The sequence below is a fragment of the Cryptotermes secundus genome, unplaced genomic scaffold (genome assembly GCF_002891405.2).
Source record: "Cryptotermes secundus unplaced genomic scaffold, Csec_1.0 scaffold181, whole genome shotgun sequence".
NCBI classification, from domain to species: Eukaryota; Metazoa; Arthropoda; class Insecta; order Blattodea; family Kalotermitidae; genus Cryptotermes; species Cryptotermes secundus.
Window position 1 is genome coordinate 4,220,705 of NW_019723906.1, and position 24,646 is coordinate 4,245,350.

Here is a 24,646-nt window from a genome sequence, read left to right on the forward strand (position 1 = left end):
GAATGTACTAAAATACGCAGAACTAGAAACTAATCTTTCCTATATATCTGCTCACTTCTCTCATCTTCCATCTGCCATTTCCTCACTGGAGGCAAGCAATAGCAATACTACTTTTTATCAGTCGTTAAGTGTGTTCAAAACCACTGTTTCCAAATTGAATTCGGTTCCTGGAAGAGTTGGTGAAGTAGTAAAGGAAAAAGTACACAGCATTCTTTAAAAAAATCCAGGATATGAACAAATTTGTGAAATTGTAGAAATTTTAGCTGGTAAACATACTGAACTGCAAAGTAAAAAATCACTAACAGTGGAGCAAATAGCGGCTTTTGTACATGTGCCCCTAAGTTCCTGTGAAAAGGAAAGAAGTGTTTCCCGCTATAAAAACATCTTACGAGACAAATAGGAGGCGACTAACTATGGAAAACTTAAGACATTTAGTAATTGTGAACTGCAACAGAAGAGAAGTTGAAAGTTTGGAGAGCTAAATGTGAGTAACATTGGTTTCTTAAATTTGTATTTAAGTATAGCTTTTTATTGCAAGTGAATCATTCAGTGATTACATAAAATGAACTTAAATATTGAGATGTTGGTCGTAAAATAATGTAAAATCAATTTTAATATTTGGTATAAGTTTTCATGCATAATTGCAGACATAAGGCATAAAAATCTGGTCCCTAATTATTTCATAAAATGCCCTGACTACATGTAAAAATTACTTAGCCTACACCATACTGAGTTACCTGGCATTGGATTTCTTCTGCTGTGAAACTGAAATTAGACTGTACAAAGAACTTTCAGCTATCTTTTGATGTGTGTCCTTAAGTGTTTATATTTTGACTCTATATAGTTCATAATGAAAAATGGATCAAAAGAAAATTTGCTCTTCATGATGTACTTCTATTCAGAGAGCATTTATTTTTGCCAACAAGATTTCAGAAGTTATCTTTTTCACACAATGAAAACAGTGTCACTTTGAATGCTTATGATTTTATGTTCAGGTTCTGCAGTGCCAGGACCACCTTTATGGTCTAGTGATCAGAGTTCCTGGCTAGATACAGACGTCCTGGGTTCGATTCCCAGCACTACCAGATTTTCTGAGAAGTAGTGGGGCCTGGAACAGGGTCCACTCAGCCTCATGAGGATAATTGAGGCGCAATTTCAGGGAAATCTCGGCTCCGGTCTAGAAAACCGAGATTAATGGCTGAGGGGATGTTGCTCTGACCATGCGATACCCTCTATCTGCAAAAGTTGACACTACGCCAATAAGCGGTGGTTGCCGGATTCTGGTTGGTATAGTTTACTTGCAGACTACAGGCCACGTAGTGTTTTTTCTGCATTGCCAGTTTAAGTCAGAAGTAGCAACTTCATTACATATTTGCTGGAATGTCAAAAGAATTCTTGCTTAAGACTGAGGATAAAAAAATCCTCCCAGTTGTCTATTTACAGATGGGCTGTTCTGCAAACAGAGATCAGTTCCCATCCGACCAAAAAAATTAACCGCATACTGATGTGTAGGAGTACTTTTCTTCATATTGGACAGATGATGATGCATAAGAGGGATAGCAGTTTTACGGGAAAGTTTAGGATCAATAGGTTTAATGTTTGTTTTGTATATTTCATTAAAAGAAAATGTCAAAATACACCAGGAAAGCAGTGTGTTCCTTAGTCTTTTCAATATAACTGAATCTATTTGCTTTTTACAAGTAACTCATACATCACTTCCACAAGTAAAAATTTGTCTACTGTCCTCTTAATTCTGTTTGGCAGTATTCATATGCATAACTCAAGTATCTACAGATTATCAAGTACCATTGTCTTTATTTATTAACACCAATATTTGAGATCATACTGAAGGATGGTTGGATAAGGGGTTATTCATGACTTTCAATATATTAAAGGAACAGAAACGTAAGTTTACATAACAAATTTTTGGTAGTGCCTCTTCTTTCACATGCAATTTCTTGTATCCAGGACCAGAACTTCTCCACACGCTGTTAATAGTTAGTACATCACTGTGATCAGGTTGTCAGAACATTGTTAAATGCGGTTCATGTGCAGGTGAAGTTTGCAACTGTACATCATGCTTTGTTGTATATCGAGCTTGCCTATACTGGATCCTATGCCCCATCAGCATATAACACTTGAAATTCACCTACAGAGGCATTTCGAGTTGACATCTGTGTATTTCTTCATCCTTGCATGATTTTCTCTGCCATGTTGAGAATTACAATGGTAAAATAAATTCATCTTCATCAACAACATTCTGGGTATAATTCTCATCTTCTTCCTCTTCCTCTTCCTCCTCCTCCTCCTCCTCCTCTTGTTCAGCAAAGAATTGACCATGTAACATTTCTGTAACAGAATTTGATTCAGATGTATCAAAATGATATAAGGATCAACACACGTTATACACAAAGTTTTGGAGTCTTGTAAATGGTCTGTCAACACTGTGAGATTCATCTTCATTTGATGAATATTTTGAACATTTTAAAGAAGGGTCATACAGCATAACATATAAGGGACTTCAAGGCAGTATATAATATGTCTGATGAATAACTGGATTTCTGTTTTTGTGCTAAAGTTTGTAATACTGTTGAATTAATGCACAATTTATCCTATCTGTGTCAAACATTTGCGGGGACTCTACATTGTGGTTTCCTTTTATTGGCATAGCAGTATGGGCAGTAAATTATTAGGAGCAAGAATCAATATTAAATTTTTTTATGAACTTTGAAAGCAGGTAAAATGACCAGTCACTTAAGCAACAGTGATACAGCACTCCCTCCCACTTCCCTTTACATCCTTAGTGAGGATACTGTTGCAACTAGCAACTGAAATTTTGGTTAGACTTGAAAGGATTCTGACGATGGTGTACACTGTACTTCTTTTGGCTTATTTTGGACTTCACCCATTGTCTGTTATGTAAAAGACAAAAGACCACGACGTTTCGGAGACTGGATCTGTCTCCGTCTTCAGGTGGATAGGGAAGGATAAACCTACTCAGTTGGGCCCGCTAGAAACAGCTAGTCTCAATCACTGGACTAGCTCTTTCTAGTGGGCCCAACTGAGTAGGTTTATCCTTCTCTATCCACCTGAAGACGGAGACAGAGCCAGTCTCTGAAACATCGTGGTCTTTTTGTCTTTTACATACCAGACGATGGGTGAAGTCCAAAATAAGCCAAAAGAAATAACTGAAATTTTGTCTTTACCTGCAACTGTGTGTAACATTTGATGATAGCACAACTTCCTGCATTTGTTTCTCATCTGTTCTGAGATGTTGCAAGCCATGAACCATGTGGACTGTTTTCTGATCCACACTATCACTGAAGCTGTGATGCCACTTAAATCACCCTATACAGGGACATCATTTCTTAAAAATATTGTTAAGCTTGCCACTCATAGTAATTCACTTCCCCACTTCAGTCTTTCTCTCAGTTCTGCTCTTGTTTGTGATCTACTGTAGGCTTCCCAGTCTAATGGAAACTGAACAATTTCCATCTGTAGAGGGCATATACACACTGACATATATTTACAGCATCTGTGGTCAACCCTACCTGCCACATCACTGCATTCGCATTCATCATGGAACTGTTTTGAGATACAGAATATCTTGAAGGAAAATAATATGTCCCCTTATTTTTGTTCTATAATGAATGTAATCATGACTGACAACATCCAACTGTAGAAGAACATGAAGTAATGATATTTCCTTACTGTTCAAAGCAGAAGAAACAGTCAGATCCAACTTCTCTTCATTAATATTCTCTGAATCCATGTCTGTGCTTTCTGCCGGGGCACTACCATTGATGTCTCTTTTTCTGCTTCCATTTTCTCTGAGTAACCCATTTTCTGTCATTATCATGCTGTCCAGCTGCAACTGTTCAATCTGAAATGAAAGATGAAATATTTATAATATGAGGAAGATGAATATGCTACAGATATCCACGTGAAACCCGTTCTCTGGAAGGCCAAATTTGTACCATAACCTACATTATAAAGAACCTAAATTTACTTAGCTTTTAAACAAATGTCAGATTAGGATTCTCTGAGTACCAGTCATGACATTATCACAGTTCTCTTGAAACTTTGAACAATGTTTATGTAACAGAAATAGGTACTTCTGTATTGCAGAATAAATTTTATAATACACTACACTCCAAATTATCTGGCATGTGAGGTATGCTGGTTGCATGAGAAAAATGTACAGAAACCACATAACCTGTACATGACAATATTTCTCTTATGACTGGGAAAGAATTCTGGAAGAAGAAAGCTGCATTTACTAGAACAGGGAAGAGCATCAGTAATAAATAGCTGAGATGTCTGTTAATGTGTATCCTGGGTGACTGATTTAAATATTAAAAGGTTCCACAATATGGTTTAAAAATGAATGCTCCAAGGAACGAAATGGCATCCAGAATAATAGTTGGACAACTGATTAATCATTGTGACAGTGTCACAAATGTAAAAACTATTGTTCTGCAGGGCAGGGTTATGTGACACATTTGCATTGATCATCTAATTGGTTTTGAGTTAAATGCTAGAGCACAGGACGGGTCATCGGATCCTGTTTAACTGCGTAAGTAACGTCGACGCACAAATCTCGCATTATATAATGTATGGCTATATTTCGTGATATATTTATTATTTTATTAAAATCGATTCGCTGGTTTTAGTGCATATAAAACTCTTATCCACGAAATTTGATGTGTTACAAGAACCAATAAATTCACTGTTCCTCCAACCATTTTAATTATATATTACCTGTAATTTGTGCATCTCATCCCTCACTTTTCTGAGGAGGTCTAATATAATAGATTTTTCTACAATTAAATGCCGTTGCTCTGCAATTAAAGAAGGCAAATCTTTCTCCGTCATTCCTTACGCTTCACTTAATCTGTCCTCCTATTATATACAGCTGTCTTTTCTTCCTGAACCACTCTGTACACAACAAACGAGACGACGTCTGCATCACTAAGTCACGAACTGTAGTAAGAATGTTTTACCTCTAGCGCCAATTACATATAAGGCGGCATGTTTCATATTAACTCCAGGTAATTATGATAGCTTTAAATCAATTAATATTTACAACCGGTGTAATCAGTTCTGTTGTGTAAAATTATCGAGAGATAATTTTAGTAAGCGAACATCCTCTGAAATGTACACTATAGATGCTATAGATCAACCGACAGGCTTGTTATGTTGGCAGTACTCTAGTTACCGCAGTCGCAGTAAAAGCTGCTTGAGGGAGTAGAAGATTGAGAGGTTTGAATTGTGAGAGTATCTTAGCTTGTGAATGAGGTTATAATGGTTAGTTCGTTATTTTCCTGTGCTGTACTTTTATTAATTTATGTGATAATGTGTGTAATTTATTTGTATGATTTTTTTTTCAGTTATTCTATTCATTCTTCAAGTCGCTCGTAGGAAAAGATGTGGTAGTGGAGCTGAAAAATGATCTAAGGTAGGTTAGGTTAGGTTTCGGGTAACATCGTTGTATGGTTAATATGCCATGTAAAACAATAATTTAGTATCTTCACATTTTGCTGTATATAGTTTTCAGATGTTAATGATTTACTTGTTATTTTGCGTTATTTGTAAAATTGGATTGCAATTTTATATATTCTTGGTCTTCAGACTCTTTATTTACTTGTACGTCCCAGTCATTGGGGCTTCACAGTTTATCGCTACCTTTCGATAGTTCAGTAAACTTGCCGAGATGACAAGAACGAGGAAATTTTGAACTGGAACTTCGACTTTTTCTGCCATAGTTGGCATCAACGCTCAATCATTTATATATTAAAATACATTTGTGACCTAGTTACTATAGGATTCTGACGATGGTGTATAACACACTGATATATTGGGCTTTTGGACTTCATCCATCGTCCTGGTTTTTAAGATAACTAATAAAAACACGACGTTTCGGAAACTGGCTCTGTTTCCATGAGGCTAGCTCTTTCTAACGGACCCAACAGAATAGGTGTTTTCCTTCACCTGAGGACGGAAACAGATCCAGTTTCCGAAACGTCGTGTTTTTATTATCTTAAAAATCAGGACGATGGATGAAGTCCAAAAACCAAATATATCATTTGTGACCTAGAATGGTATTTTATTTTTTATTGAAGTTTTATAAACTATTGTTATCTTGGTATTTATTTCTCAAACGTGAGGTTATTCTTGGGGTTTGTAAGGATAAATGAAAATTAACAGTATTTAAAAAACATTGAAATGATTGGACTGGTGACATTTGCATGTTTTACAGTCTAAAAAGATACCTTTAAATATATACTTCATACGAGTACATTTGGAACTACTCCATATTGCTTTTTATGGGAAACCAACATTATTCTGTAAATATTTCGTTTGTTGAAATTAGTATTTTGGGGAGGTGGAATAGAAAAATGATTTCTTTCTGTATCTGTAACTAAATCCTTGTAATCCTGTGTATAGTGACCTGTTGCACTGATACAGCTCCCTTCCTTGCATTCTAGAAATATTAACGTTTTGAATTAAATATATTTTATGTCGCTGTTTAATTCTGTATATTTCCTGAGAAGTATCAGTAGAAAGTGAACATGAGGTTTTCAAGCAGTGACCTTGAAGATTATCTTCTGGAATGTTGTGTTTGTGGTAAATATGAACCATATGAAATATGGTACCATGAACAGGAGGACAGCAGGATCCTCTGAAATGTTGATAAACATCTACAAGATTACATGCCATCACATTTCAGAAGGCAGTAATCTTCAAACAACTTTTACTTGAATTTTTGTGGTCTTCAATTTGATCCTTCACTCTTGTATCCATAGATCATTTTGTTGAAGAATAAAATAAATTGTTAAAAATTATATAACTTTATAGCACAATGACCATGTATACCTGTCTCAGAATTCACATTTTATTTATGATTATGAAGCTGTATCAGCCATTGCAGTTTGCCTAATTCACTGTAACTTATTACTGATGGTCACAAACTCAGCTCATTTTCATGTACCTAGTTAGTTATTTAGTGAGGGTGGGTTTCCCCATGCACCGTGACCAGTTTGATCTATTGTGCTTCCCTCTATGATATTCTACCAGTCTCTATACCCTACCGATAAATGGTGCGTACCATCAGTCCCGCCGAGCAAGCGAGTTCGGCCACTTGCTTAGCGGTATCTGTAATGTTTCCCCCATCTAAGAGGCCTTAGAGACTATTGTTGGGCGGGAAGCGTCCTAGAATTCAGCTCAGTGATCCCCTTTGGGGATATGAGGTTCTTTTACGTGCCGTAAAGTTATGACACGGGACGCACAGCTTAAAGTCCCTCCCAGAGGACTTGTTCCCTGAATTTTTCCGCCCTTAAAAATTCGACGACCTTCGCCGGGTATTTGAACCCGCATACCACGAGTCATGAGGTGGGAGCGTTACCTCTTAGACTATGGAGGCCGCTTTCATGTACCTAACTCAGCTGATCAGTGTGTGGTAAGGATATACCAAATATAAACTATATTAAGTAAATATTACTGAAATTTCATATTTCCAGAAATATTATACCTTTTAAATAGTTTGTGGCAAAAGATAAGTAAGAGTGAACACAGTTTTTTTTTTTCAAGTACAGTACAGTGCTGAATAATTACTGGGAATTTGAGTTTATACAATTCATTGTCAAGGGGGCACTCTGTAGCATAGTTGGTTGAGGCACTATGCTACAAGCTGGAACATCGCGGGTTCAAGCCCCAATGAGGTCATTGGATTTTTTTCAATTAATCTATTCCTTCCAACCGCACTATGGCCCTGGGGAGTAAAGCGCAGCTGGCGCATAAGGCTGACAACCTTACCACCATCTTTGAGCCAATTGTCTAGTTAATGTGGGACCCTCAACATCTCACAACCCTATGGGCATTCATGGCCTGTTACAGGGATAGCTTTACTTTTTTTTACTTTTTTACAATTCATTGTCAGTCTTATTATGCACTGCCTGTAGAATCTGCTGTAAGGAAACTCTAGAATTACATCTTACCTAGTCATATTCATTATTGTCTTTGTTGTATCACAACAAAGTTTGTCGAATAATCTTTTAGTACATGGGAAATACTGCACATTTTTCCATTTTCACAATATGATTCTTAGAATTGCAATTGAAAGTCTCTTGAGTGCCCAAAAATGCAGGTCAGAGAATTCAAGGAATTCTTTATCTGTAATTAATTCATGAGGACCATACTTTATACCAGTTATTCTACCCAGGATGGTTATCATGAAATGACCAAACCTTTGGTCAGGTCGTCAAGACAGATTACATTACGAGGCAGGAATGGGAGGGAGTAAAGAAGTCAAGAGAACTCAGTACCGCAATCTGCAAGTTAGCTGATCAGTTCAAATCAGGTGGTTCAAATATGACTGTGACTGATTTTTTTTTAAAAACCATAATTGCCAAACAGTTACACATGTCAGACTTCAACATACTCCCCTCCGGAGTCAGCACATTTTTTCCAGTGTTCTGGAAGCATCCTGATGCCCTTCTAAAAAAAGGCTTGTGGTTGGCGGCACATCCACTCCCGAACAGTCTGGACGACGGCATCGTTGTCCACAAACCGCGTGCCTTGCAAGTCTTATTTGAGCCTTCCAAACAGGTAGAAATCACTTGGGGCCAAATCGGGACTGTACAGCGGATGTGTCATAAGGTTCCATTTCCATTTCTGGAGGGTTTCTATTGTTGTTTTGGCTGTATGGGGGCATGCATTGTATTGAAGGAAGGCTACCCGCTTTCCACCTGTCTTCTGCTTGGATTGGATCTTGTCCTTCACGTCTGTTGCCAGGAGGTCTGAGTAATAAGCTGCATTGACTGTTCTGGCATCTGTCAGAAAGTCTACATGGATAACCCCCTGCCAGTCCCAGAAGAACGTTGCCACCACTTTTCCTGCTGAACGGCTCCTCCGCGCTCTCTTGGGTTTGGGAGAACTGGTATGCTGCCACTCGCGAGATGACTGCTGGGACTCGATAATGAAGTAGTACACCCACGTTTCATCGGTGGTCACTGTAGACTTCAAAAATGCATCACCATCTTCAAACTGCTGTAGGAGATGACTGGCAGCTTGCATGCAAACCATTTTGTTCATGTCCATCAAAGTGCGTGGTACCCACCGTGCATTCACCTTGAGATAGTGCAGGTGGTATTTCACAATGTCTTCTACACTACCAACACTGATGGACAGCATCGCTCCAAGTTCCTTGATAGTGATGCGCCTGTTGTCACGAATAAGCTCGTCTGCACGATCAATGTTTGGCTCGGTGATGGATGTTCGCAGCTGACGATCGTGCGGTTCATTCTCCATGTGCTCTCTGCCCTCTCTGAAGCACTTACACCATTCAAACACACAGTTCCATGAGAGACATTCTTCCCCATACTGTTGTTGGAGTCAGCGGACGGGACGTTTTCTCCAATGAAGAATTTGATCACAATGCGTTGTTCCACACTCTCCAGTACCTTCTGTTCGCTCGTCACTAATAATTCCCAGACAGGACTGAACAAGTTCTAACCCGAACAGGAAGGAGGGTCGCACAGCTGCTAGGCAGTGCAGCTTGTTTACACACAAATCAGTCCCAGTCATATTTGAATGACCTTGTATATATATATATTTATGCTATGTTATTTTGATTGGAGAGTTGCTTATGTGTTTCTGTTTCAGCATATGTGGCACATTGCATTCTGTGGACCAGTACTTGAACATAAAATTGACAGACATTAGTGTCACAGATCCAGATAAATATCCTCACATGGTAAGTGAATTTCTAAGGCTGGTACATTAGTTATTGTAGTATTTACTACCTACTGTGTGTACTTGCTCATTGCACCATCCTTGTTAACTTTTGCTTCAGATCAGATACCAAGGACACAGGTCTGCCATCAAGGAGACATTTTTCAAAACCTATTCCACTGTGTTCATTGAAAGGTTAGATGAAGGTTCCCATATGTTCTTGTTTCTGTATGTTTTATTATGTTACTGCAATGACTGATGTTTAATGACAACAGTAAAATAATTATAAAGAAGATATAATCATAAAAAAAGAAGTGGATGGTGCATTGTCTGTATGACCTTTTTCTTCCATTTTCTCAACAGAGAATATGAATTTACTTTTACTATGTGAAGAATGCATGCACATAGGCAGCAGACTGGCATCATGTGTGAAACAGAAGCACATTTATAATGCCAGCTGCAAATGTTTATTTTCCCATCTTATTGCACTGTCAGTAGTCATAAAAATAATTAATAAAATTACTCATTGCACGTGGAGATCTTGTCTGTGCTCACTACAAAGAAAGGACATATCTTTTCCTTAATAGATGGTGTCAAAATTCCAGATTCCCTGAGTGGTTGATAGTTCCTAACATTGAATAATTTTGATGTTGACAGCAGATACACATATTGAAATGCAAATTCAGTGCATGGAAATAAAATGCAAGTTACCATATAGCGTATTCGGTATAGCGACTGGCTATGGGCTGGATGACTGAGGGGTTGGAACTCAAGTCCTGGCAGGGACAAGAATTTCCTCTTCTCCACGTCTTTCAGATTGGCTCTGGGGACCACCCAGCCTTCAGTCCGATGGGTACCGGGAACTCTTTCTCTAAGGTTAAAGCGCTTGGGACATGAAGCTGGCTAATCACCTCCAGCTAGTACCAAGGTCAAGAAAATGTGGATCTATACATCCACTCCTCCATATTCCTTCATGGCCTAGTGCTTAATTAGTTAAGCACAGGGACAAGTTTACATTTACCTTTTACCATCCAAATACAAGTTTACTACAAATGATTCATTCCATTTCAAAACACTATATTTTCCAAAATATTACACATACAAATATGATTGATACATGAAAAGAACCATATACTCACCAAATTACAAATGTTATATGTATGTCACATGACACACGTCCAAATGGTAGTCGAGTTTGATCCAAACATTTTGTAGCACTCCCTTGTCGATGGTCATCACAGCAGCATTAATGAGTTCCCTGAGCTCTACCAGTGTTGTCGGAAGTGCCAGCTGGTGTATCACGATGCAAACTTGGTGAGTTTGCAGTTCTTTTCATGTATCAATCATATTTGTATGTATAATACTTTGGAAAATATAATGTTCTGAAATGGAATGAATCATTTGTAGTACCCCTGTATATCTCTTTTATTGTCTGAGTAGACTGTGTGTTACAGAGACCCTGACATGTTTTGGTCTTACAAGACCATGAAGTTTAACTCAGTCATGTGGCCAGTGTGAGGTAGAAGGTGACAAAGTCCAGTAAATGTAGTTTTAATCACAAGAGGCATAAGTACTCCTGAGTCAGAATATAATTCCAATGAAGAATACATGTGTATCTCCTAGTAATTTGTATCTTATCATTTCAGTTATCAGTGAAAAACTGCTTTATCCGTGGCTCTGTTGTACGCTATGTTCAGTTACCAGCTGATGAAGTAGATACACAGCTTCTTCAGGATGCTGCAAGGAAAGAAGCAGCTGTACAGTCTCGTTAGTAATGCAGAAGACATTGCTGAATATTCATTTTGCACCACCTGTTTTGTTGATCAGGGAGAGGGAGGGGCTTACAAAACTCATGAAATATGCTGCAAAATGATGATGAAGGGAGAGCTACAAACAGCAGTTTCTGCTCTATTTATTTTCAGTACTGAATGCCTCCTGAAAGATGTGTAATATGCTGTAATTCAGTATGACAGTTATGTTGGAGTGCAGAGAGAAATTAGCAGTTAGTTTTTGAATGTGGTGATTTGAAACATTATAAATGTTGATGTGCTTATTTGGTTTGCAGAAAAGTAAGATAATTTATTTCTCATTAGTTTGTTATTTTGGTGATAAAGAAGTTGTAACATGATGTCATTTTCATTAGCAGGCATTATTAAATCCGTGTTTCTATTATACGTGGGGATATAAGTGTAATTTAAGATAGACACTTGAACGTGAAATTATTTATATGATTAGCTAAACTGTTGTACTTCTGCATAACCATAAGGTTGAAAAATGAATGTATTTGTGACAGTGGATGAGAATACAATATATATTTTATAAGAAAGTGTCTAAATATTTTGCAGGGGTTAGAGATACAGACACCATGTCATCTATTTGAGCAGGTACCGACATTCTGGAGTCCTGCTGCCTGCATCTTCAGAATAAAAAGGTGATCTCTTCTACCCTGAAGAATGAGGTAATAGGTTCCACCAAAATGTCGGTACCTATCAACCAGAGTACATGATGTCACATCCTGGAAGACCATAATAGCAACTTATTTTGTTTATACATTATATTATATTTATTTGTACTGGCTTATTGTTTCCAACCCCAATGTAGGTGCAGGAATTTTTACCCTCTATGAATAAATAGTGTGCCTAAAATTTGATATCCCTTGTATCAACCGCAGATGTTGTGCAGCATTGCGTGTGAAGTAGGGACATTGTTCCTGAGGTGCTGGTTCAAATTCCAGCCAGGAACTCACTGTCTTGACTGGATTTTTGATGATATTTTGCAGTCCCTCCACCAATATGCCGAGGTAGTACCTAGATTAGGACATGACCACTTCAGCATTGTCAAGTGTGGTAGTGTACCCCTTAAAGTAAAGAACTAATATTTTTCAGCATTCTTTAGTGTGAGGAAGATCCTTAAAAAACTTGTAAATCGATAAGTTTTCTATGTATTGTCATATACAGGATGTCCATAAAATGTTCTCCTTAAAATCATTGATTGAGATAGTTGAAATAACTGAGTAGGGTCCTTCCTGCCCTTTTACCTGAAGATAGAAACAGATCCAGCTTCTGAAACATGTTCTTTTACTACGAAAGGTAATGGACAAAATTCTTAAACTCAGTAATCTTGAGTGTAATACACAATCATCAGAACTCTGTAGGAGAAGTTATTTCATAATTTCTTAACCTTTTGAAACACACATTTCATTTCAGTAATATTTAAAGTTCAGTTTTTGTGTGACAAGACACATATGCATCTCTGTTAAAAAAACTAACTGGATTACTCTGTTTATTGAAATACATGTTGTTTACTGTGAGAATCACATTAAACACATTAAACACAATCTGTGTAGAAATGCATGTTGTTTTAATGTTAAATCCAGCATTATTTGCCCCATGTGGGGTCAGGTTGGAATACCTTCACAGGACTTCATCCATCGTCTGGTATGGAAAAGACAAAAAGACCATGACATTTCGGAGACTGGATCTGTCTTCCTTTTCAGGTGGGTAAGGAAAGATAAACCTACTCAGTTGGGCCCATTAGAAAATGCTAGTCTCAATCACTGCACAAAGCCTGGTATGTAGAAAACAACCTATGAACACCCGACAACTGCTTCCATCAGTGGGTGATAAGAATAAAATCACAGTAAAAGACATGATAGAAAATTTGTGCCAAGCATGCACATGTCAACAATGTAAAAAACAGAAGTATACGTTAAATTCCATGAATTCAGTTAAAAACGAAAGTAAAAACTTGGATAATGCATGCCTAATCTGTGTGAATAAAGAATCGTGCCACCAGGGCGACTTCCGGGAATCAGACTAATCCCCGGAGCAAAACTTGTAGAAGCAGTGGAAGCCACAAATATTCATAAAAACGTACATTTTTTATTGTTAACCTCTTCATTGATGAGGGTAATCCATCTGGGAGAAATATCCAAACTGGGTTGGCTGAACGGATTGGTTGAACATGCCATATGAGCTGATTCTTTGTACTTCCTGTATCTAGTGTTACTTTCAACCTCCAAGATCCTAGCTTCATCCCAGCTTACCCTTTGACCTTCATACGCATGCTGAGCCAACCTGGATTTCTCTAGAAGACCCTGCTTGAGATTATGCCTGTGTTCACGGATTCGCACGGCCAGCGGTCTGCCTGTTTCACAAATGTAGCTTCTGCCACATTCACAGGGAATGCTATAGATGCACTGTGCCATATGTTCAGGATCCCTTATCTCCCACTGATGGAACTGGTTGTCGGGTGTTCATAGGTTGTTTTCTACAGACCAGGATTAGTCCAGTGATTGAGACTAGCTCTTTCTAACGGGCTCAACTGAGTAGGTTTATCCTTCCTTGCCCACCTGAAGACAGAGACAGATCCAGTCTCCGAAATGTCATGGTCTTTTGTCTTTTACATACCAGACGATGAATGAAGTCCAAAACAAGCCAAAAGTACAGTATACACCATCGTCAGAATCCTTTCCAGTCTACCTTCACAGTAGTCCCGCAAGTCATAGAAGACAATGGAAAGGGAACCCTGTGCCTCGGAGTATAACTGGGCCATCCTGTGACGGAATAAATACAGAGGCCTGGTCCTCTAGGTTTGGGGTTGTATGCAAGGCTGATGAACTTGCTCTTTAAAAATATTACTGTTGCAAAATCCAAAGACGTGAAAACTAGATGGTCTAATTCACAGTGGAATAGATGAGTCTGACAGAATCTTCTAAGGAAAGCTATGGCTAAAGAAAGGCTGTTTTGCCAATGATGGTGATGAGGTGTTATTTATAGTAACCACAGTGCCCTAAAGGGTAAAACGTATTTTTTACTAACAGGTCTCCTGGTATTTGTTTTGTTTATACACTCATCATTTGTACCAACCAAAAATAGATGATTTTCTTGGTGGATCCATTCTGTATTTACAGAAACTCTCATTGCAGTGTTGCAATAGATTTGCTGTCATGATAACATATAAAATACCTTCTCTAGTCTGGTCACTATTTTGTGATATTGCAGACTGTAGCTCTAAGTATCTAGGATGTGTATTTCTTTTTTTCACTTGGTGTCATGATAATGGATCTGGAACACCATTCCCATATATTTGTCCAGGCAAAAGCTCTGGTCTTATATTTCAGGAAGGTATAAGAAAGAGGTATGAGAACTTCATTAGTGTTTCTGTGTTTATAAATTTATGCCTTTATACTTAATGTTCAAAGAAAATACTGATGCTTCTTTGCTCAGACACGCATGTGGTTACAAAATGTAGGCACACAATAGCGTAGTTGGTTGAGGCACTATGCTACAAGCTGGAAGGTTGCAGGATCAAATCCCAATGAGGTTGATTTTTTAATTTACCTAATCCTTCCAACTGCACTATGGCCCTGAGGTCAACTCAGCCACCAACAGAAATGAGTACCAGGAATATTCCTGGGGTAGTGGGCAGCCGGCATGTAAGGCTGATAACCTCACCGCCATCTGTGAGTTGATTGTCTAGAAAATGTGGGAACCTCAATGTCTCACAGCCCTATGGGCCTTCATGGCCTGTTACAGGGATACCTTTACTTTTACTTACTTGATTATTTCATGATCAGTACTTGCATTTTTTTCAGCAAATGTACTTGTTTGAACTGCACTTAACATATATATTTTCTATCGTAATATATCATGACCAGTATTAACCTTTATATCCATGTGTGGTACTGTTTTAATGGCTTCTTACTGTAATCCAGCATGCCAAGCACTGATTTTTGTCAGTTCTAATACCATTACAATAACATTAACCTTAAACGCCGAACTTTTGAAATGGCAGTAAGCTTGAGCTGGCCAGAGTTTATTTAAATGCCTGCTGCTGGTGCATGTTTAAATGCCCGTTGTTACTCTGTGTTTAAATGTCTGTTCCTGTTAGGGCGCTTAAACAATTTTAAGCGTTGTGTTTAAAAATGCTGTATCTAACATAATTTTTATGATAAATTGATGGAATTAACTTTATTTGTATCAGCAAAGAATATAGTGTCGCATATTATAACAGAATATTTGAAAATTTTTATGGAAAGAATTATGCTCTTTTTTTTTTCAATTTTTTTCTTTTAATTTTAATACGTACTGCAACAATATTTTACCAGTTCTTCACAGAGTTGTTCTGCATTATAAATTCATTTTTGTTGATAACACTTGACNATAACAAAAAAGGTATGTACGTCGAATATTACTATACGAGTATGTTTTTAACACATTATCTGCAGAATCTGCAATAAAAGTACTGGCTCGTGGATGAGTTTGGGGATAACTCATATGTATATTCTTTTTTGCTGTTGTTCACATAGGTATCATTTTAATTCCTCTGGTAGGGTTTTACTCAAGTCTCTCTGGTAATTAATACATATAAAAATAAATATTTAGGATTGTGCATGTGCTTCTACTAGCGGCGTGTCCACGCGCTTCCACTAGCAGAGTTTAAATGCCCGACTGGCCAAAACGGGATAACTTGGCCACGACGACTATACTCATCACTGGCACAAACGGGGCACTTCGGACATTAAAGGTTAAAATTCTTCCACCAGCCTGAGTGTGCTGGAGAATTTAAAATATTCTATTCCTGTATGATAAAGGACAACAACTGTGGTAATAGGTTGCCAAAATGACGAACATTGTGACTGCAAGAAAGTTTTAATATCATCCATGGAAGGAGAATAATTTTTGTTTTGTTTCACATGTCTGTATTCACACTGAAATCTTTCATGAGCAGCACAGTACCACAAAATTCTTTCTAAAGATGTAAAATGCAGCAAAATAGTTAATCTATGTTCACATATTCTTGGAATCTGAAACTTCACTCATAGTTTGATTTTAACTCCCTTGTTTCTTCTTTTTTTACATTTAAAATGTTAACAAAGAAAGTAGCCTTTCTCAATTGTTCTGCAAGCTCACAAGCTGATCATTGAACAGGGATACAAATTGACAGAGGCAGCAGTTATTTTACTTCTGCTATTGTATTAATCACTCAAATTGTGGTTTTAATGGTGATAAGTTTGCATCAATTTGATGATTATAATTTCACAGTCTTCAGTTAGCCAAGTGATGGAAATAAATTCCAATAATCATTGAACTGTTTTAAAGTCTTATACTCTTAAGATATTACTGCGGTCTTGTCTTGGATATTATTTCCATTATGTTGGCATTATTAGTTGGGAGGTAGGCCCTGTGTAAAGAGCAGACATGCACCAAAGATAATTTTTAAACATATTTAAAGAAGAAAAGGTTTCCATTAGTCCCATCAGGTATATGCTGGATAGTACATCAGATTAAGCCATGTCCACCATCTTCTGCAGTCATCTTACCCCTAGCAGTCCAGATTGATTACAGCAATAGGCAAGGGTAAGGTGCACTGGGTCATCATTGTTAAGATATTTTTGACAATAAGCTTGGCAACTTTGTTACTTTAATTTTGTATATGGTATAAAGATTGGAATACATGTTTGAAAATAGATGAACTCTGCAGTTCTAACATTTAAGGGTTCCTCCTTAAGCATGTCAATCTGTAGAAGTATTTTGTGGGTTTTAAATGTGAAATTTAAGTAAAGGAATTTCAGTGAAACCCCTATTTCAGATTTCTTTTGAGACCAGTAGATTTGAACAATAAATTGAGGAATGTCATAAATGGAAGCCATTTAACACTGGAATGATAATCTTGAGATTAATGAGGGTGAGTGTTACATGAGGGATAACCTTAAATCAAGCAACGTCAGCCTTGGGGGCTCCACTGCATTATGCTGTTATAAACACTTTACAGCACTTACAATAACATACAAATCGAAAGAATACATTTTCTTCAAGTTATAAAGAACTGAACTTGAACTTCATTTTTAGAGCTTGAATAGGCCACACATTTCACTAAACAGGAAGCTCTTGCTGTTTCAGATTGTTTCACAGTAGTGACAAAAATGGCTCATATTCTAATTCTTATATCTGTATTACAATTACAGTTGATTTTCATCAGTCAGTATTCCACAATCCTGCACCAAAACCCATGACTTCTTGAAGCCAGAGTAAAATTTCCTGTTTGAGTTAGTACAGGTTATGATAAATCAATACTGGCAGTTATATGGGGTAACATTATTTCTTTATTATATAAGACTTCAAAGTATACTTTCTTTTATTGTGTTTCAAGTTACATGAGTGTAAAGACTTTTCATTATTGAGACCCTGTTATCCAAGACAAGAAACAGTTTATTTTTATCTTTTCGTTCTTTCTATTAGTTCACTGTTCTGTACTGAAATACGAATTCTGCATCAGATATAATTTATCTATGGGGTTGACTTGTACAATGCTTGGCAGAAGACCTTCTGATGGAGGTGGAGGATGTGGGGCCTGCATATCAAGGTTCTGAAGAGAGAGAGTATCTGATCCTCCTTCATCCAGCTGTTCGAAGTTAGTGCTGTCATCTAATGAAATATCTGAGCTACAAAAGCTCTCACCAGAATGTGTAGGATACGTGTCTGAAAAGAGAATAATAATATGCCACTAGTAATGTTATTATTTATTCAGTTATATTTTTTTTATAAATATGTAGCAGTATTTGCTTTAGAGCTATTATGGTTATAATGCATACATTTGTAGATATGCAATTTAAATTTCCATGGCCTATCATTGTACCATTTATTAAAAACGAACTTGCAGTGTCTGTTATATGTTAATCAGAATATATCTCAGGATCTCTATATAAATTAACTAAAAAAATTAATGAACAGTATAAGGTGAATAACTGATATGTTAATATAATATTGTAATTCAGGTTAGTATACAGTGCCCCAAACTGTGTATGAGTTTGTGTTTACAAGCCAACAGTTGGATGGAATGTTCCACATTTTGTAAAATAGCATTTATCAGATTATGATAACAGGTATCAGTCTTACCATCAGGTGAGTATGGAATGTTGGGATTCAGTGGCTGACTACTGGAAGGTGTGTAAGTTGTATCCCCAGCTTCTCGCATGCTGAGTCCATTAAGACCAAGATAATGACCTGGAAATAATAACCAGAGATATGGAGTACAGCATTCAGGTCAGAAAATCTGAAGGAAAGAGACCATTTGGTATATTAAAGAAATAAATAAAAGCTATCCTTGTAACAGGCTGTGGAGGACCATAGGGCTGTGAGACAACGAGGCTCCCACATTTTCTGGGTAATTGGCCCACAGATGGCAGTGAGGTTGTCAACCTTAGTGCTGGCCGCCTTCTGCCCCCAGGAAGATTCCTGGTACTCATTCCTATTAGAGGCTGAGTCAAAAGAAATAGGATGGGCTGTATTCAATTGACTCAGATTAGAGACCAATGGCAGGCTCTTGTTTACGCTAGTGAACCTAAACAATACATGAAAGAAGAGGAATTTGATGATTAGCTGAGTAAGTATTATCTTCTCATAAAGGACTCTGTCCCATGGAGCTACTTGTAATATACAGTAGCAAATGTTTTTCTGTGTGTTTTCCCTTAAATAAGAGGAATTTGATGATTAGATGAGAAAGTATTAGCTTCATGAGAAGGACTCTGATCTTGGAGCTAGTTACAATCCTCTTATAAGACAACAGAGCTGATTTGAAGGTTATGGTCTTCTGGGATGTAATACTGAGTGATTAGTAGATAGGTACCAATGTTTTGGAGAAACTTTGGTTTACCTGTCTGCTAAACTACATGACATCACATTCTAGAAGGCAATAATCTCAAAATAAATACCACTAGTTTTTTCACTTACTATGATCTCCAGAAGGAGGTTCTTGTTTGATGGATTTTTCATCTTTGCTGTCTTTGTCCTTGTCACTTGATGACTTTTGATCTGCTTCTTGTTTTGCTTTCCTCTGTAGTTTCTTCATTTTGGCTCGTTGATTTTGAAACCAGACTTGCACCACGCGAACACTCAACCCTGTTTCTTTTGCCAGTGCCTCTCTCACCTGTGAAATTGTTAACAAATTAGAGGAAATGGATTGTTTATTTTAATGTGCCTATAATACAACGAGGATAATGATAAATTAATCAGAATATGTGAGGAAATGTTCGTAGATATACTTTTCTCTTTACCCTCAAATGATTAAAAACTATGGCATAAGTATAGAAAAGTATTTAGTTGATACACACGTAACTGACACTTGCATGCATGTGCTTAAATATATACACACATACCAAGTGTCAAGCAAATGAAAATGAACTGACATTTCTTCCACATGATGACCGATACAAAATATGAAAGTTTTCGTCTAAACTAGCTTGCCTTTCTTCCATTTTCATGCTGCAGAAATAATCACAACAGCTTAGAGCTATAAGTAACAACAGTAAATTGTTTACATAGGTTCACATTTCATATATTTGCAAAACTGGAATTTCAATGGCATGCTGATGAAATAGAATATAGTATGTCTTAGCAATATTTGAAAATATTCCTTACCATATATACCACTTTTCGTGGCTTGTAATTAATGCCCTAAAAATAGTGTGTTAATTTGGCTATCATCGATTTAGGCATTACCATTCTAGCATGAAAATGTAGCCTTAACACTTANTCGCCTATTTTCATTTAACTAACACTTCTACGTTGTACTTTTGCTACTGAAATGAATAATGCCCTAAAAATAGTGTGTTAATTTGGCTATCATCAATTTAGGCATTACCATTCTAGCATGAAAATGTAGCCTTAACACTTACTGCATCAATAATGATGTCATAGCATCACAATGCAGTTCTTAACACAAGTAAATTGTTACACTTTATGAATTTAAATATTATGAATAAATATGTAAGATGTGATTTTTGTTACCTTTCTGCATGGTTTGGGACTAATTTCAAATGAAGCTTTAAACTGTCTTCTTTGGGTTGAAGTGAGGATTGTTCTAGGCCTTTTTGGTCCTCGTCTTCCATCTCTTGGTCTACTGTTCTCATCTATTAAGTCATCAGCTGTGTAATAAGAAACATTTTTAGACATGTATGAAACTTAAATGTATTTGAGAGTATGTTGATGATTATTGAAATTTCAGTTGTTTTTATATACCATAATATTGGTTTAGTTTATAAAACTTTTATATTTAAATTTCAAGTATTTTGAGTATTATGAAGTCATTAACAGTGAACACAAGCTAAGATTTAAGTAATGACAGACTGCAATTTCAAGAGAAAAAATTTCACTAAGAACACATCTAAGGCAGAGATATGGTAACAGACCTACTTGACAGTGCAGAAATTAAGAAAATGAAATATTTGGTCATGATGGTACCTGATGGGCTGGCCTGTTGCATCATATACAACTCCTTCTCAAATTCCTGTTTACAGAAGAGTTGTCCACCTCGAAGAACAAACTCTGCACCTTTCACTAAGGGTTGACAGCACACCACACAAACAAAGCATTGCAGGTGAAACACATGTGACTGGACCCTCATCACCTCTGCGCGTGGCAGCAGCCGGTCCCCACATCGTGAACACTTCACACCAAACTTTCTGCAATATAAGCAGGGACCAGTCATATGAAACAAGAATATAAAATTATGAAATGAATTCATTATGAACATATCATTTCACAAAAGGGTTATGGAAGTGTCTTGTTGATGACTGAAATATCATTGAGTTGGTGTTACCACTGATGTGACCTTAGTATGTTTTCAGTAGTGTATGTCCCTGAAGACCTATGAGATGACCTGAAACAAGCTAGTTCAGGTAGATTCTGGAAGGAAGGAAAGAGCTGGCAAGAAATGGGGGAGGAGAAGTTATGGGAAGATAGAGGCAATTGGAGATATTTCATCAATTTACTTGTGTAAGACAGAAACAATGTTACAAGAAGAAGAAGCAGGGCAGGAGAAGAAGATATAACACAAGTTAATGTTTTGGTGTGGGTTATGATATATCACTTGAATAGTTCTGCATGAGGTAATACTTTTGAGAAGATGTGGAATCATACTTTATGCTAATAGCATTGATGTAACTTGAATTGTTTCTAATAATCATCAGATGAAGTTTAAGGCTCAAAAGATATAATTCAAATATAATTCTAATTCCAGTTAATTAAGAGGACTGAACAAACCTTGCCCAATGTAATGAAGCAGAATTTCCCATACTGTATCATAAGAATTTATCATTTGTTTTTAGGATATGCCTCAGACAGTTTACTCGTAAATTCGACTTAGTATGAAGCTATGTATATTTTCAAAATGGATGTGCAGGGTTGTAATCGCAGGAATGCAACTACTGTACAAGATTTTAAATCTATTAAAGATCTCCTTTGTCCTTTAGCCTCAGTGCATTCAGTCTGTCCATACCAAGTAAATAAAATGATCTAGCAGCACACAAGAAATAACTTTCCAGAATGTTAGACAGTACTAGAGGCAGAAGCTGTTTCTTATTCATGCACTGACCTTTCACTCCTTTGATGCAGCTTCAACATTGATAGCTAAACCTGTGTGTAAGCGTCACTAAATTCTGTGGAGTCCTGTAAGACATGTTCATATCAGATATTTTGCTCTTTGCTAGAAGCATAAGATCATATTTAGGCACGTTTTGAGAAAGAATTGTGTAATAACTTATTAACTTGGCTTCTTGTCCACCCTTCCCTCTACCCAACCAGTCATATGCCTGCATGTAAGAGAGCCCAAACTACAGGTTACATTATGAACAAACTAGGTATAGTAGAATACTAAATTTTGTTAAACCATTTTGGTTTTGGTTTAGTTCAGGACTTTGGGGTAGTTCTAAGGCCACGTTCCTCGGGGCACAAATGGAATGTTACACATATCTTCTGAGTATTTTTGCAGACTTTGATAAATTCCAATACACAGCACATCTGTCACACAAGTATTAGACATGTTTCTTTAACCTCAATCCATTTGATGGGCCACTTTATGTATAGGTCAAATTGAATTTTCATCTATACTACTTTACTCTTTTGACAGATTTTGGTGAATCTTAATATATGACATGGTATATGTTACTGTGTGTAAGTTTGATTTGTTCTAATTCACTTTAAAGAATATTTTACTCAAGGGTCTAAATTAAATTTCACACTTACTCGAACTGTTTCAGTTCCTTGAGAGTTTGGTTTAGATTATATTACAAGTTATGAGTATTGCAATGTCTAAATTTAATTCACTCTAATTTGGATTAAGAACCACGTTTTTTTTAATTCGCATAGTGGGGGTGGAGTACAACTGGGTCCACTCGGCACGGCGGCCATTGATTGGCCTATTGTAGCCTGTCCCGGGTGATTATGATGATGGAGAATTTGGTGGAATGAAGATTGGCAGGGGAAACCGAAGTACTCGGAGAAAACCCGCCCCAGCGCCACTTTGTCCACCACAAATCCCACTTGATCAGATCCAGGATCGAACCTGGGCCGCCGTGGTGGGAAGCCAGCAACTAACTGCTTGAGCTATGGCACGGCCTAAGAACCATGTCACTTAAGGGCCTGAATGTAAATATTTGGACATGTATTGTGCTAACCTTAGAAGGGGGGAGAAGGCCTGGAATAGAAGTTACAGAGTTCCATATGCTATCTCTTGTGCAATATTTGTATAAAACTCACCAATTTCAAGAATATAATTAATGTAATAGCAATACCTGTTAAGTGTGCACAACTGGAATTGTTGTTAGATGTCCTGCCATTTCCTTACCACGTGGCTTATGTTCGATCAATTTACAATGACTTACATAAGTACTTAAGAGCAGACATATGTCATGAATAAACAAACGCACCTTTTCTAATGCCACCCCAATAGCACATTTGCCCATTCTTGTAGAGGTCTGTAATCACTGGATGAGGCCATCCAGTTGAGAGATCAGCTTAATTTCCTCTTTGATTGCATGAGAGATGGCAGAGTCTAGTTGGCATGAATGTCAAGTATGTTACCTAGGCCAGCAAGTAAGGGAATCACACCGCAATTTAGAGAACATTGTCTTTATGAGAGAGATTGTTTACCCTTAAATTAGAAAGGTATTTTTATGACCCTTTTCTTTTTGCATAGGATACTAATTTCAAATTTGTTTTGAGGGATGAAAAGAAAAGATATGGGACTTAATTCTGGGTAACATGTTACCGAATTTGATCCAGTGACCTGCCGAAGATAAAACATTTTCAAAAGGAACCTGTGAAGATACTCGTAGATGTTTGTTTAGAAGGATTTAAGATAAGTGTAGGGCAAAATGATTAAATGGAACACATCAGCTGTTGGTCTATGCTGATGATGTGAATCTACTGGGTGATAATAGAGATACCATAAAGAGAATCACTTACTTACTTATGGAGGTGAGCCCTTCTACACAAAATTTAATTGACACTCGTAAGGAGATTGGTCTGGAAGTAAACACAGAGAAAACTAAGAATATGTTGGTATCTTGTCACCAAAATGCGTGGCAATATCAGGACATAAAGATAGGTAACAAATGTTTTAAAAATGTGGCGCAGTTCAGATATTTGGGAACGACTATAAGAAATAAAAACCTGATTCAGGAGGAAATTAAGAGGAGATTGAACTCAGGTAATGCTTGCTACCATTGAGTCCAGAGCCTTATATCTTCTCGTCTGCTGTCTAAATGCATAAAAATAGAATATACAGAACTATAATTGGGCCTGTGGTTCTGTATGGGTGTGAAACGTGGTCTGTGACATTAAGGGAGAAACATAGACTGAGGGTGTTTGAGAACAGGGTGTTGAGAATATTTGGATTGAAGAAAGATGAAGTGACAGGAGGATGGAGAAAAATGCATAATGAGGAGCTTCATAAGTTTTACTCTTCTCCAAATATAATTAGAATGATCAAGTCAAGGAGGATGAGGTGGGCAAGGCATGTAGCTCGAATGGGGAAGAAGAGGAATGCATATAGGATTTTGGTGGGAAAATCAGAAGGAAAGAGACCACTGGGAAGACCAAGGCATAGGTGGGTGGACAATATAAAAATGGAT

The 24,646-nt window shown here is 37.2% G+C and overlaps 3 protein-coding genes across 3 annotated transcripts in view; 1 reads left to right on the top strand and 2 right to left on the bottom strand.

Moving 5' to 3' along the window:
* Positions 1-1,587: 1,587 nt before the first annotated feature.
* Positions 1,588-4,999, bottom strand: LOC111862035 (snRNA-activating protein complex subunit 5). Its single transcript, XM_023847092.2, has 3 exons — positions 4,762-4,999; positions 3,712-3,883; positions 1,588-2,349 (listed from the first exon to the last, which is right to left on the bottom strand). The coding sequence occupies exons 1-3, from the start codon at positions 4,873-4,875 to the stop codon at positions 2,222-2,224; spliced, it is 414 nt and encodes a 137-aa protein (XP_023702860.1). The 5' UTR covers positions 4,876-4,999; the 3' UTR covers positions 1,588-2,221.
* A 211-nt stretch (positions 5,000-5,210) lies between these two features.
* Positions 5,211-12,719, top strand: LOC111862036 (U6 snRNA-associated Sm-like protein LSm2). The gene is made up of 4 exons (XM_023847093.2): positions 5,211-5,307; positions 5,391-5,458; positions 9,664-9,754; positions 11,379-12,719. The coding sequence occupies exons 1-4, from the start codon at positions 5,305-5,307 to the stop codon at positions 11,502-11,504; spliced, it is 288 nt and encodes a 95-aa protein (XP_023702861.1). The 5' UTR covers positions 5,211-5,304; the 3' UTR covers positions 11,505-12,719.
* Positions 12,720-16,310: 3,591 nt separating this feature from the next.
* The window catches only part of LOC111861934 (LIM homeobox transcription factor 1-beta), a 44,918-nt gene continuing 36,582 nt past the window's right edge, over positions 16,311-24,646 (bottom strand). The window contains exons 3-7 of the mRNA XM_023846911.2: positions 20,976-21,196; positions 20,523-20,659; positions 19,467-19,662; positions 18,633-18,740; positions 16,311-18,215 (exon numbers count right to left, since the gene is read on the bottom strand). Coding sequence (XP_023702679.1) covers positions 17,977-18,215; positions 18,633-18,740; positions 19,467-19,662; positions 20,523-20,659; positions 20,976-21,196 — 901 coding nt within the window. The 3' untranslated portion in view covers positions 16,311-17,976. The remainder of the gene's footprint in view (positions 18,216-18,632; positions 18,741-19,466; positions 19,663-20,522; positions 20,660-20,975; positions 21,197-24,646) is intronic.